The sequence below is a fragment of the Antennarius striatus genome, chromosome 16 (genome assembly GCF_040054535.1).
Source record: "Antennarius striatus isolate MH-2024 chromosome 16, ASM4005453v1, whole genome shotgun sequence".
NCBI lineage: Eukaryota > Metazoa > Chordata > Actinopteri > Lophiiformes > Antennariidae > Antennarius > Antennarius striatus.
In genome coordinates, this window is record NC_090791.1 from 4,643,551 (window position 1) to 4,658,478 (window position 14,928).

General features: G+C 45.4%; 1 protein-coding gene across 1 annotated transcript; it reads left to right on the forward strand.

Moving 5' to 3' along the window:
• Positions 1–3,208: 3,208 nt before the first annotated feature.
• lfng (LFNG O-fucosylpeptide 3-beta-N-acetylglucosaminyltransferase) lies at positions 3,209–9,731 on the forward strand. Its single transcript, XM_068337725.1, has 8 exons — positions 3,209–3,753; positions 6,878–6,926; positions 7,036–7,138; positions 7,237–7,390; positions 7,473–7,558; positions 7,771–7,936; positions 8,059–8,144; positions 8,237–9,731. Exons 1-8 carry the CDS (start codon positions 3,340–3,342, stop codon positions 8,301–8,303), a joined length of 1,125 nt encoding a protein of 374 aa, XP_068193826.1. The 5' UTR covers positions 3,209–3,339; the 3' UTR covers positions 8,304–9,731.
• The last annotated feature ends 5,197 nt before the right edge of the window (positions 9,732–14,928 follow it).

A 14,928-nucleotide genomic window follows, 5' to 3' on the forward strand; every position in this document is an offset into this window, starting at 1 on the left:
TGCGTTATCTGTCCTGCGATCACAGATCAAAACACATCAGATCACGCTCGCCCCCCTCTGCGGGGGCTCGCCCGTTTGATGCACTGAAATGAGAAAGCAGATAGAGAACACAGCAACGACTTCGACGTCTTTCCTTTGTCGTCCCCCAGCCTCCCATTGTGCGTCCCAGTAAGGTAGCTGCAGGGAGACTGGGGAGAATGGTGGCTTCATCCAACACAAGGGGGCCTTTTTACAGGCTCTTTTTGAGGGATGTAAACCACCGGCCCTCCCACCTTTACAATCTGAGGTCCCCTGAGTTTACTGAAGTCTGAGTGAAACATAAACCAGTGGATATCTCCTTTCCAGTAAATTGCTCTTTTCCATCCTGCTGTGAAACAAAGATGATTGTAATAATACAGAAAATAGAGGTTGGAATTTCTGAGTGACTCACAAGAGACGGCATATAAAATATAGTTTATAGGTCTTATTCCATGTCTAGACATGTTCCAGCGTAACCCCACACTCTTTAGCTCTGACCTTTTAAACTTTCAAGATCGACCCCGGCTATAGTTTGGATAGGTTTCCAAGACAATCAAGATTAAACACAGGAAGAATCCCCCAGTTTAAGAATAATCTGTTCTGATTGGACGGAAAATGTTGTTTCTAGTCAGATTTATTGTTGAATTCATATCTAAGGAACAAATATTGTAATTATCATGACACAAGAAGTGTTCATTTACCCCAGTAATTTTATTTTACACAACTTTGTGCATTTAATCTACCTAATTCCTCCAGCTCAAATGCTTTTAACTCCAATAAATATATTGGACTTTACCATAATTGATTTTTCATTGATTGCCTGGTAAAATATGGTGTATTTTATCAATGAAACTACCTGAACGAACACCACCGACAGCAGAATGTTAATAATTTCAATGATGAATTTCTGTTCTTTTCTAGTAAAATAGCACATTAAAATATGGAAACACTGACATTTAAGACAGAAACATTTGTGCAGCTGGTTGTATCTGGTGCATCATGGGAAGTTTTGTTTTTTCTTTATCTCTGCTAATGATCTGACCTCCTACTCCTCCTATCAGTTCATTGTGTTTACATGAGAAAGAATTTGGTCCAGGCTTCTGGGGCTCCCAGGTACGCGGATCGATATCATGGATCGTGTTTATTTATCTCCCGAGATGCAGAGGCGTTCCCAGGAGACCCTCCTCTGATGTTACATGAAGGGGGGGGGGACTGGAACTGGGTTCTGAGGAGGTTTCCCGGTCTCCTGGGTCTCACTTCTGGTGTGACATGTAATCCCACCAGAGAGTCCACACTGGGAAAACAAATAGAAGTGACGACTGATCCCACCGACCGGCTATCAGTCATTGATCCTCACTGGAACCTATATACCTTTGATGAGATCACTAATCTTTTAAAATCCTTGTTATATTCTGCTCTTCTGCTCTAAGGAGGATTGATGTCCCTCCTTTTTGTGTTAGCTGCTAACTGGTGCTAGCTGTTTTTTACTTCAAACAGTCAAACATGAAGCAGCAGATTCTGTTCCAATTTAACTTATTAGAAAAATTCACGTCGTTAAATTGGGTTCACGACAAAGGGCGACCGCGTGCTGCAGCGTCCCACATGAGGATGCTGAAGATTGAATCAGAAACTAGAAACAAAAGCTTCATAAAGCAGAAACACTCATGGAATAAATAAAAAAATTTAAAAAAAAAGGAATGAAAGATGTGGCTTTGAGCTAATGCCTTCCATGTTGTGTTTGATCTACACACTCTTTGTGGGGGATACAAATTACAGCTGGACGCACATGTGTTTTTACTGCGCTGGTGTCGTTGTCACACAGCATGCTGGGATTATTTACCTGCCATATATCCATCATGTAGATGACTTTGTAAAAGCGGAAGCTTTAAATAAAAGCCCCCCTCCTTATGTGGTATTTGTGCATTTGTGGGCTCTTTGATGAGGAAGTGGGTTCGTCTGAAGGAACCTTAATTTCATCTCCCTGGTATTCAGTATTGATGTTAGCCAAAAGATGAAAGGGTTATTTCATAAAGGGTGGTGGGGTGGTGGTGGTAGGGGGGCAGGAAAGCATTTTCTGACTGATGTCACTGGAGCGAGAAAACCTCAGAAATAAATCTGAATCAAGAGGGAGGCTGGAAAAATTTACCCTCTCGTTTGCCATTTTAACAACTCTTTGTTTTCACAAATCCAAAGGGCTGAAAAAGATTTTCTGAAGTGGGACAAATGCCCCCCCCCCCCAGCCCGACAGAAGGAACCGGATGGCTGAGAAGAAGTAGGCACACCCCCACCACCCCCCCCAGCTTGGTTTCTCATACTTCCTTTTGAACGGCTTTCTATGCACACTTTAAAAAGACGCACAAAAGGCCGTGTCAGGAGCAACAAAGTGGAAATCCATCTCAGGCCGGTTTGCAGGAGAATGAAACACCTGCAGAGGAAAATAATTCTCCTCCCATTGAAGATTTCTCTTACATGTGTGACTGTAAGAAAAGACAGGAGAAATTAAGTGAAAGAATACACATTTGACTTTTTGGAAGTTTATACTGGTGGGAATTAGAACCAATATCTGGTTTTAGACCAGGATCCCTCCTGTTTCCAGCTGCTTTTGTCAGATGTCTCAAGAGCAGAAAATACTCTGAAACAAAGCAGGGAATAGATTCTACTATCTAAATGTGATGGTTGTGAGCGTTTGGGGGGAGATTATTCAGCTCCACCAGCTGCTAGTTGGTCTAAAAATGCAACTAAGGCACTCACATGTGAGAGCCAGAATCCAAATAACAAGTGACCAGGAATGCCCAACTGTGTGGAGTCCTTACAAGGTCAGTGTGGAACAATGGAGGCTGTTTCTGCGGTGCGCAAAAGTTCACACTGCGTGGATTCCAACAGCATCACGCGTCTGAAAGTGTGTGAAGTGTGAAGCCAACAGGCGGTGTGTGAAGTCCTCAGGTGAGAACAGCCACACCTCCGCCTTCCGCAGGCCAGCTTGTTCCTTTTCCCGCCACGTTCAGACCATTTGAACTACGTCGGTGACGCGTGTATTCACGCACAGACACGCGCGGAGCTTCCAAACACGCCTCGTTCTGGAGCGTCACCGGCTGGCAATGCTGCGTTCACGGACCTCCCACGAGGCGTGGCCAGCGTGGAAGCTTATAAAGATACCCACCATTCAATTTATTCAAACGTGAGTCAGCTATGCACCCTGAGGGAAGTACCGCAAATATTCTAGTGTTTCATTGAAGAAAAAAACCCAAAAACCAACCCATATGGACTGTGCGTTAAGGATTCGTTGCGCCGCTTTATAAATTTTTTTTTAAAACTTAAGTCATGTTGAAAAGTAACGCAAAAAAGGCGGTTATCTCCGCATCCAGCGCAGCGTGCGTCTGCCTGTTGCTGCTCCTGGTTGCGGTGCAGCATCACCGCTCTCAGGCGCAGAACGACACGCACGGACCGGCCGCCGGGACGCGCTCCATCCTCCAAGACGCAGCGCAAGAAGCGGCGGACGCAGCGCAACCGGCCGGCGAGCCGCTCAAGAAGGGGGGGTTCTCGGCGTACTTCAGCAAACTGACCCGCGAAAAGAGGGAGGTGGAGAAGCCCCCTCGCTCCCCTGCGACCGATCCAGCCCCGGCTGAGGACATCAGCGCTGATGATATCTTCATCGCGGTGAAGACCACCAAGAAGTTCCACCAGTCCAGGCTGAACCTGCTTCTGGACACATGGATCTCAAGAAACAAGCAACAGGTAGATGAAACTTTGCAGAATAACTCAAGATGTTGTATCCATGCTTCATTCATTTTCCATTGCGAGTGCAAGGCTGGTGGTTTTATTGAGATTTTAGCACCTTTTGCTGCTTGTTTGCGCACTGACGCTCTTGCCAATGCTGAATTTCTGTCACTTTTTATTCCCCACTGAATGATGTCCCTGAGAACGGGGGGGGGGGGGGGGGCAGTTTCAGGACACCCACCCCCTTCTCCCCGCACATTCTATTACCCCCCTCCTGTCTTTGAGTGTCCCTGTGAATAACCCCTGCTGCAATGGATGCTTCACAGCACCGATTTCCAGCGCTGTCCCCCTTCCAGGACTAACAAAGCATCTTTCTGAAGGGGAAATAAAAGCTTTTCCCCAGCCCCTTGTCTCCCCCCCCCTCTCTCTCCATGGTAACGTGGGAGCAGAGTCTGGGTCAGGATCACTGGAGGGATGGAAGAACTGGGGGGCTTCCTTAATGGGAATGGCTGGGACAAAGGGGTGCATCTAATAGGCGAGGTTGTGTTGGGAACAGCGTGCCTTGGGAATAGAAGATAGACGTATGAATGAAGTTCTAGTGTGGAAAGAACTCATCAGAGTGATTTATCCACTTCTTAAAGGTGACCTGTGTTTTATTTATTTATTTTTATTTTTTAAAGCCTCGGGATTCACATCCTCGGAACTTTTCCATCTCTTTCATCTCTGGTTCCAGTAAACTTTGAGGTGTGTTTAATGTCAGGAAAATAATAATGACAGGCTGTCAGGTCCTGATCAGGTAGAATTACCTGCACAGCTCAAATCAGGCTCTGGAACATCTGCTAATACTTGAGTCGATTGTGACAATTGGTTGTTATCACTGGGTAGGATGATGTTAGATGTGAAACCCGCCTGACTGGGGTAACAGCAGGGCAGACAGGCAGGCAGCTGGTTGGTGGCTGCAGGAACAAAAAAAAAAAAAAAAAGGACAGACCGAGCCCACAAAGCAGGAGGGAGTTCCTGGAGGAAGGGCGACAGGTGGCCAGGCGACGGAACAAAGGCCGGCCTTAATGCCAGCCATATGATGTTGTGAGTTCCCACCATGTACATATGGCTCATCCTCCACCTTCAGGTTTGGATTCTCACGGTTTCGACGCGTGAACATCTGCGGCGTCTGGAGCCTTTCGGGGGCTGAACGGACACAAGGGAATAAACTTTTTATTCCTCCCCTCACTCAGAGCGAGTGCTGCTGTTTTAGACGAGACCTGGGAGTGAAGATGATCTCTGTGATAGCCGTGTTGACATAACAGAGCCTCAGGCGTTCTTAATCTTTGAGCCCACACTGGGCGTAAATAACATTTTTTTCCCTATAAATCCAGCCAGTTAGTATCTTAACCTCATCCTTTTGTTGTGTTTCCCTATTAATCAAACCTGGACTCTGTTCTGGATCATCTTGATAAAAAAAAAAAGCACTGAAAATGTTTTGAATCTCTGGAACAGAAGAGGGAAGGAGCCGGGGGTGGAAGTGGTTGATGGAGGAAAGGGGGGAGCCTTGATGCCCTTCCTTCCTTCCCGTGGAGAGCTGGAGACAGCCAGAGCGGCACCACGTCCAGACCGAACGTGGGGGCCTTGAACGGGCCTTCCCGTAGTTGGGAGTGCACCCCCCCCCCCAAACACACACACACACACATGCATCTCTTATCTGTACTTCACACACAGCCGCCTTTATTTGAAAGCATTAGTATTCCACTGGAGCCAGTGTTCTCTCTAAGTGTCGGTTAAAAATCTGCAGGAGGAGCGAACCTTCCTGGGGAGTTTTCTCCTGAGTTAACTCCCCCAGCTGTATGCAAATGCAGGCAAACATGTTTAGAATTGACCCAATGGAGACTTTACCCAGCATGAAAACTCACAGCATTGTTCTATTCAAGGGGATCAATGCATGAGTGTGGAGGGGGGGTGAGGACAGGGGGTGAATGGCCACACACGGCTTTGGGTTTACTAATCAGCGGTGAGATTCCGAGCTTGTCCCCCCCCCCCCACACACACACACCCCCACCCGTTCTCTTTCTGTCAGTACTCTGGCAGCTCCGGCAGCTGCCTCGGCGATTACGCCGTCTATTCAACGGGGGTTTAACGCCAACAGCACCAGCCTGTGATCCCCTTCACCAACCAACCCCCCCCCCCCCATGAAAAACCACCACCACCCTTCCCCTTAAACAAACACAAGCCTCACGGCGGCGGCCTCCAGAGGCGTCCGCTCTGAGTTTGCATGGCAAATAATCCAGGACGGGGGGGGGGGGGGGGACTGGAAACTTTTCTTTCTGCCAAATTCTAGACGAGATGATCAAAAATTGCTGGCAGGACGAGGAGCTCCAGAGTCCTCAGGCACCTGGGCTGGACGTGTGGAGACACGTGGCTCAGATCAGGGGCCTGATGTTGGGCAGGTGCCTCACCTGAGGTGAAGGGTAAACAGACGGTTACAAAGCCCACGGCCTGCAGCCTTTTCATCATCGCCCCCACTGAGTGATTCGCACCTGCCGTCATAAAAAAAAAAAAAGGGGGAGGCTAATCTTTTTCTTTGAGCCGTCTTCTTTTTCATTGGTGGCTCCTTCTTTATGAGGAACAGATTCGTTTGTCCGACTCGTGGTTTCATTCCTGACCACACCGGTCATTGAAGGCTGTGGTTTAAACCCATCAGCAAGTCCAGCAAAGTTGGGGGTTGGACATGTGATTTGGGTATGCGTGGGGGCGGACAGTCTGCCTCCTATTTTGTTCTGCGTCTGGGATGCTTTGGGGGGTGGCAACAGGGTTGCCATGGAGAGAGTGAAACGCGGCACAAAGGGTCTTTATTGGAGCAGGGGGGTTGACGAACTCGATAACATCGATCGATTTGGATCATGCCTCTTCGTCTGGATGTGACGAAGACAACTCAACCGTCCAGTGTGTGTACACACACACACACACACACACACACACACACACACACACACACACACACACACACACACACACACACACACACACACACACACACACACACACACACACACACACACACACATACATTTACACATCCTTTACTTGTTATTGATTTCACACATCTTGAACCGGAGCGCTCATGTATGCCGTCCCGTTCTCTTCACAGACGTACGTCTTCACGGACGGAGAAGACGAAGAGCTGAAAAAGAAAATTGGTGAGTCTTATGACGTAATGTTGGTCATAATAGTGACAAATCCATGAATCCCCCAGTGATGGCGCCACTTTCACTAAATATCCTTGTATTTCTTTCATCGTCGCCACAGGTAGTCATGCCATCAACACCAACTGCTCTGCAGCTCATAGCCGACAAGCTCTGTCGTGCAAGATGGCGGTGGAATATGACAAATTCATCGAGTCTGGGAAGAAGTGAGTACCACCTAAACGGAGTGGTTTGTTGTTTTATTGGAGGTTTCTTTGTGTGAACGTCTCGGGATCGAAGCTGTCTTCTGTTTCTGCTTCCTTAGGTGGTTCTGTCACGTAGACGATGACAACTACGTCAATGTTCGGACTCTGGTGAAGTTCCTGTCCCAATATCCCCACGCCCACGACATGTACGTCGGCAAACCCAGCCTGGACCGGCCGATAGAGGCCACGGAGCGGTTGGGGGACAATAAGATGGTGTGTAGGATAAATCTTACTTCTGTTGCACCTGATGTCTGATAGTTCAGTGTTTTAATAAACCGTTTCTTTGACCCTACAGAAACCAGTTAACTTCTGGTTCGCCACTGGGGGAGCAGGGTTCTGTGTGAGCCGGGGTCTGGCGCTGAAGATGAGTCCATGGGCCAGGTGAGAAACGGATGTACTGACTGTGTTATTATTATAATGTGGATACTTCACATTTCTAGAGAAATATTTGGGAAAAACTAGAGTTCTTTTCAAATTAAAAGCATTTCCAGCTTCGTTAAGTGTGAGACTAAGGTTGTCCAAGTCATGCTTAGAAAAGAATAAGTACGATGTGACCAGTATATCAACTCTAAGAACTCTTGTTGTCTTTGTAGTGGGGGCCACTTCATGAACACGGCAGAAAAGATCCGGCTACCCGACGACTGCACCATCGGTTACATCATCGAGGCGGTTCTGGGTGTCCCTCTGACCCGTAGCAACCTGTTTCACTCCCACCTGGAGAACCTGCAACTAGTGTCAAGATCTGAGCTACACAAACAGGTATCAGGGAAGCCTCTAGTCTGTTCATACACCAACAGCATGAAGTCATCAGCGTAAGCGTGACATTTTTTTGTTTGTTTGTTTTTTCCTGTTTCGCTCATGTTTGTCTTGTGTTTTTGCAGATTACCCTCAGTTATGGGATGTTTGAGAACAAAAGCAACATCATCAGTTTGAAAGGGGCTTTCCGTGTGGAGGAGGACCCATCAAGGTGAGAAATACGTCAGCAGGTTTCACAGATTTCAAATCCATTTCAAAAGTTTTTGGCTAGTCTAACTCTATTTCCTCATCTCTGTCTTACAGGTTCAAGTCTGTGCACTGTCTCCTGTACCCAGACACCCAATGGTGTCCGCCTCAGGTTGCCTTTTAGGGCGACCGCTCCTTTCTCATCCTCGTCCCCGACATGCCTCGGTATCTGAAAGGCCCTCGGGGACCAGTGTTTGTTATTGGACCGCACCGCTGCTGTATTGTTGCTGTGGTTGTGTGCGGTCTTTAATGGTTTTAGTGGGCTGCTGTGCGGCCCGTCTTGGGACTGTTCCTTCCCGCTGAGAGTCAGGATTTTATCCCCCTAAAACTGGGGTGGAGGCCTCCAGCTCTCGGTAGGAAGCGGCTCTCAGTGTTAAGCTTTGCAGGCAATCAGTTGAGCTTTGCGATGTATTTGTTGCTTGTAAATGTATCTGCAATTCTCATAGAATGTATTGACATATATTCGAGCTTTTATTGCCAGCTTTACACTAACACTAATTTCTATTAGCTTTCAAAAACTAAGAAGCCGCTCAGCTCTTTGTTGGCTTGTTCTTATTTAGATATTTTAATCCCGACGACTCCGGAAAGATGCTCTAATATGAAGATGTTGATAATATGATGTTTTTTTTAAGTTAGCAGTGTTATTTGTTTCTCACAAGCTTAGCTGGCATTAGTCAGATTTCCAAATGCATTCTTAGGTGACCTAATCTGAAGCATATCAGGAAAATGCACTTTTCGATGACCTAATTTTCATTCTTTAATGACATACTTCAGATTTGTGTCCAAACAAACAAACAAAAACACCCCTAGATAACCCTTCAAAATCTCACTATCCATTCATTTTTATGTATTTAATTTACACTCCTTGCATTTGTTACAATCAGGGAACAGTAATGAGAGGAAGAGGTTTTGATTTTTGGGTGTACAATCAGCTTTTGAATTGCATTGAAATGCATTTTTATTTTTTAGTTTAAAAGTTGCACAGCTGAGTTTCAAAACGAGCTGATGTTCTCTCGCTGAAAAGAAACTCACCTCACGGGATTGAAAAGCCAGAGCTGGACATTGATGACGCACGTGAACCACGTTTCATCTGAGCGACAGTCTGCACAAAAACACCGACGCGTCTCTCTTTCTTATTCATGTTTGAGTTCTTTCCACATGATGCCAGCCGGCTTTTTAGGAGGTGAAACTTATCAGGAGCAACATCAATGTTTCTATATGGAGGCGCTCCCTCTGTATTGTGTCTCACCCATATTGGGTTACGTTGTACAGCTTAATTACAGTATTGTGTACTGTACCCGGTTTAAAACACTAGTGATTGTATAATGTTTCCGCTTTGTGGTTTACAGATGCTTTTAATGACCCGGACATGACTTTCGTACTGCTTTGAACTGTGTTAAATGAATTGTGGTGTTTATTCTCCAGTATCTGGAGGGTTCGAAGAGTTCATTCCCAAAACTTGCTTCTCAGGGATTATGAGCTGATCCTGGAATTAACTACCATCGGTGGGACCCAAATCATTGAATAAAAGTGCATAACCACTGAAAAAGTCCACATATTTGGTCGTGTTTTTATTTAAAACTGGGAGTAATGCTTTGAATAATTATTTTTGGGAGATAAAAAGTACATTAAACAACCCAGAGATGTGTGTTGTTGTCATGGGAACAGGAGGAAACTCCAAGGATTAATTTAACAAGGGTGATGCATGAAGCAGCCACGAGCCAAACTTTGCATTGATGCAATGATTATTTACATTTAGATGTGTTTAATTTTTCCATTTCATGTTACTGTGCTGCACTTCACACATATCCCATAAATCACATCTGAACAAGAAGCCACTGCCAGGAGCCTGGATGGTTAATTTAGCTTTGCATAATTATGGTTTATACAAGAGGAAATTCCATATTGCCTCTATTCAATAATAACCCATCCTGAGGCTCTATAAAGGCGAAGACTAATTAACATGTTATGCTTTTATGATCTGTTTCAAAAGCCGGTTTTGAATTAGTATAATGATTATGATCATTCATAATGGCTGACTTCTGGGAAACCAGCTATAGGATTATGTTCTTTTGAACTTGTATTCCAGCGTTTCTTCAAAATACATAGTTCTTCACTGCAGATGCACCGGATAATTTCAAATCATGCATGACTTAAAACGACAGAGCAACTCCATCAGTCAATGTCTTTGCGAGCAAATAGCTGCACAGTTTCAATCAAGACTGTAGTAACGGATAGAGGAGAGAATCTCTGATGACACGGCGCCCATGGGAAAGGAAAGCAGGAGGCTTAAGAATAAAACCCTGATATGATTCCACTGACAAGCTGCAAATGCGTAAACAGTCATCGGATCGGCAGCGGCTTGATCCTCTACAACAAGAGGATCGTTTTAACATAAATAACTTGATAGTGGGTTGTCTGTACATCTTTTATGATCACACCCTCAAAACAGTCACTTATGGCCCATGTCAGATTAATTTTTAAAGTCATAAATCAAGAGGCATGTCTCATTTACACAAATCTCTAAAAGGTAATAAAGGTCTGGTGATAAATCTGCAGCTGCAGTTTGGAACAAGAGGAAATTTACATTTAGTTTCAATCTTAACTTTAGTTTATTTCTAATCCTTCTGCATCTTCTCAAGAGTCAAATCTGTGATGCACCTTTGATGCAGGTGATCCTCGTCTTTGCTTGTTTTCTTTTAATTCCTTCACGTTTGTTCCTGGAATTCTGTTTGTTCCCATACCGGCAGCTGCACATGCAGTATCCTAATAACATTTGATTTATACCCTGAACAGATCAGCAAATAAAGAGGAAGAGGAGCCCCTAAGCTCTTTCACATGCATTTACTTCGACGTGATCACGGTTGTCATGTTCACCAGAACAGAGGGAGATTTCCGTGTGGCTGTTTCGCAAGTGTGTTTTGTATCAACAGGTGAGAGACGACAAGAAGACAAACATCCAACCGCAGGTCGACTAACTGCCAGAACTGAACTGGGGTTAAAGAATGACTGGTGGTTGTTGCAGATGATCTCCATTGATAACAGATCCAGTATCCAAAATGTCCATCGTGTTCTGTTGACTAAACAGAATGGACAGAGAAATCCCCTCACTGTGGAGAGTGGATCAAACATAGAGGCCTGAATGTATAGTGCAGGGGCACAACTGAAAGGGTGGTGGCCCCCGGCTCCTGGCCCCCAGCCCACCCCGAATAAGGAAGTAAAAGCTGGTTCTATCTTAGATTAAAAAATAAAAATAATAAAAAAAGAAGATATAAAATATCGGCTATAAGAATAAACAGGAAGTAGTTGGCTGTGACAGAATAAATTCTCCATGGCAGCTGTCTATCAACAGCCTCTGAATGAATTTGAACATTGACAGTCGGATCTTCTTCACTCCATGTTTAGTAAAAGCATCTACAGTAAATCCTTGATTTTATAGTCTAAACTAGCTCCAAATCTGGATTATGATCTAAATTATGATCTAGATTTGACTCTAGCCTTGTGGAACATCATAAATCCATCATTTTTCTTTAATTCTGATTGTTTTTTCATCTTTCTTTTCTTTCTTTTTTTTTTTGCATTTGCTATTTATGACGTGTCATCGCAGCTATTTCATAAATGAGAAAGTGATTCCCACGGCGGTCCGTGGACGGACAGGAAGCGCGTTGCCCTGCAGCCTGTTCACACTTTGCACCCTGACTAGAACGCAAACGCATAGGTGAGCTTTCTTGCACCTCTCATCATCAGCGCACAAAGCGGAGTTGGAGAAACTTCACAAGCCCGTCAAACCATTCTCTTTTTATTTGTGAGGCTGGGGGGGGGGGTCAGTAAAACGCACAACTCCCGCGGTGGGAGTCTGGGAGTGGGAGCAGATCTGGTGCTGCAGGAGCGGCAGCCGGACATTCCTCTCGGTTCAGAGGATTACAGGGAAACTCTCACATTGTCTTCATGCTATATCAGTCAGTCTCCAATTAACAGCCTGCATTGTCTGGAGGATTAGGAGCGGCGGGACGCGCCTCTCCGGACGACAAGAGAGATCTCACGGCAACTGGCGGGGGCTTTAATCCCAGCTCCGCATGCGCTCCGAACCAAGTGGCGTTCGCCATAATCCAGGTATCACATAACCCGATTTAGGGCCTGAACGTCAGAGAAAGCTGCACTTGAGTGAAGGGTTGCAGGACTTTGGAGAGGGAAGAGGAGGCTTTGTTAAATCCGCTGCGTCATGCGCGCAAAAGAGGAGGTGACGCAAGCGTTGAGTCCAACGACAAGGTGTGACGTGAGGCTGGGAAGTCCATGAGGATGATGATGATGATGATGATGGTGATGATGATTTTTCTTCTAGTTATTATTTAAATATTTTTAATAATGATAAGTTTTCTGGTAGTCTATGCAAAATCATTACAAACCATACATGTGATTCTTTAAAGTGTTGTCTATAGGTGCTATAGTTGCCTGGTAATAAACTGTAGATGTGATTTTCTTGGTTTTTTTTTTTACTATGATGTCATGACCTGTGGGGGCGGGCAGTAAACCCTCTCATGGGTTTCCAGCCCTTCATACGGCAGCCTGGCATTGAGGAAGAATCCTGTGGTCAGGCTGCCTGGCAGAGCGCCCAGCCGGGGAGTGTCTGTGGGCATGTGTGTTTTTTTTTGGGGGGGGGGGGGGGTTTCACCAGGAGAGCCTTCCCTGTCCATTCAGCTCCACACCTCACAGCATTAGTGACGCATTCCTCCAGTCCAGCGACCAGCAGGCTAATTCAATTTCCTCGACAGCGAGACCGTGTGAAATGTCATTTGCATCTCGGGGTCTCTGTGGAGGACGGGTTGTAAAAACCTCCTTCATGCCAGCGGGCAGCTCCACTGCTTTGTTTAGTTAGACACCACAATAAAACAGCTGGGAACTCAGGAAATGACGTCATCCACGTTCATCTTTGTGGACAATATTGTATTTCTAACCACAAACCTGGCAAACCAAATATGTTCAGCAGAACCACGATACTCCTCTGTCTTCCTCCAGAGAAGACACTTGCTTTGTTTTGTTGGGGGGTGGGGGGTGGGTGGGGAGGGCAGCAGCTGGCTGGTGGTATGAAGGAAGTTGACTAAACCAGACTGTCGGCCTGGTGCTGACACTGACCTTTGACCTCTCGCCTGCAGCCGGCCCAGAGGTCAGAAACACAAAACCGCCTTTTTGCTCCGCTCAAAGTCAAAGTTCTGCATGCAGGAGAAATACCACAAGTCTGTCCAGGAATCACACACATCCTTAATTCAGCAACACAACTCTTAATCAACTTTTAATTTTACCTCTTTTTTTCCCCGCCGACGCCTCTGATTACGTTACTTGTAACCGGATCAGCTCAGTGCCACGGATTACCAGGTTTAGACTCGGTGAAGTTTAAGAGCCCGACCTCATTGATCTTTATTCATATTACAGGCCACAGATCATCAAAGAGTATCTTTTTGTTCCCAAAGGAAAATCCCTCTGATGTTCATTTTGCTGTGCTATAAGTACACAAATGCCCTTTTGATCTTATGTTACCATTATGGACAAAAACATATTGACTAAATTAAAAAAAAGATGAACAAACTTTTAAATGTATTATTAATTTTACATTAATATTAATCGGGGCGGCAATAGCTCAGTCCACTGGGTCTTGGGCTGGGGGCCAGAGGGTGGCCAGCTCAAGGCCCATTTGGACCAAGAATCTCAAGAGTGTGAACTGGCAGTGGAGAGGTGCCAGTTCATCTCCCGAGCACTGTTGAGGTGCCCTTGAGCAAGGCACTGTAAAGAAAGCAAGTTACTCATAGGAGAGCACCGTGAAGGGGCTGCTCGCTGCTTTACCTCTCACTACATATCTGCATGCATACAGGCCCCTTGTTGGTGTGTGTATGTGTGTGTGCCAGGGCCTGCACACACACATACACACACACATATATATGTATGTGTATATGTACATATACTGTATAAGCATGTGATATATAGGCTTTGATTGGAAAAAACTAATTTCCCCAAGGGTTTATGGAAATGCATTCCTTCTTATCATACTGCTGTATAAACCAAATATAAAAATGATCATACGTTTGTTGGAATGAATTAAAAGCATTTACTGTTGTAATAATGTACATTTTATTAAATCAAATGTATTTTACGGTTTTTGAACCAACAAACGTTTGTGTTCCATCAGAGCTTAAACCAGACCCTTTGCGTTTGGTATATTTTATATATTATATATATATATATATATATATATATATTTATATATATATATATATATTTATATATATATATATATATATATATATATATATTATATATATATATTTTCACTGCAGACCTGGTGACGACAATCACTGCAGACCTGGTGACGACAACGCTGAGGAGGCTCCGTCCCTACAAGGCGGCTGGACCAGATAAGGTCTCCCCAAGACTCCTCCGAGCCTGTGCTTCGGAACTAGGGGACCCCCTGCAACAATTGTTCAACCTCAGTCTGCGGCTGGGGAGGGTCCCGTCACTGTGGAAGACCTCCTGCATTGTCCCTGTACCCAAGAAAGGACGCCCTACTGAGCTCAACGACCACCGACCGGTCGCTCTTACCTCCCACGTAATGAAGACCCTAGAGCGACTGGTCCTGGAGCTCATGCGTCCACAGGTGCAGGGTGCTATGGACCCTCTCCAGTTTGCCTATCAGGCCAAGGTTGGGGTTGACGATGCTGTCATGTACCTCCTCCACCGCACACTCTCCTACCTGGACG

What these genes read in the sequence shown, in the direction of transcription:
- lfng (XM_068337725.1), top strand. Translation starts at nt 3,340, where the DNA reads ATGTTGAAAAGTAACGCAAAAAAGGCGGTTATCTCCGCATCCAGCGCA. An exon ending in AAGATGAGTCCATGGGCCAG is followed by an intron (nt 7,559 to 7,770) that starts GTGAGAAACGGA and finishes TTGTCTTTGTAG; the next exon opens with TGGGGGCCACTTCATGAACA. An exon ending in GTGGAGGAGGACCCATCAAG is followed by an intron (nt 8,145 to 8,236) that starts GTGAGAAATACG and finishes TCTGTCTTACAG; the next exon opens with GTTCAAGTCTGTGCACTGTC.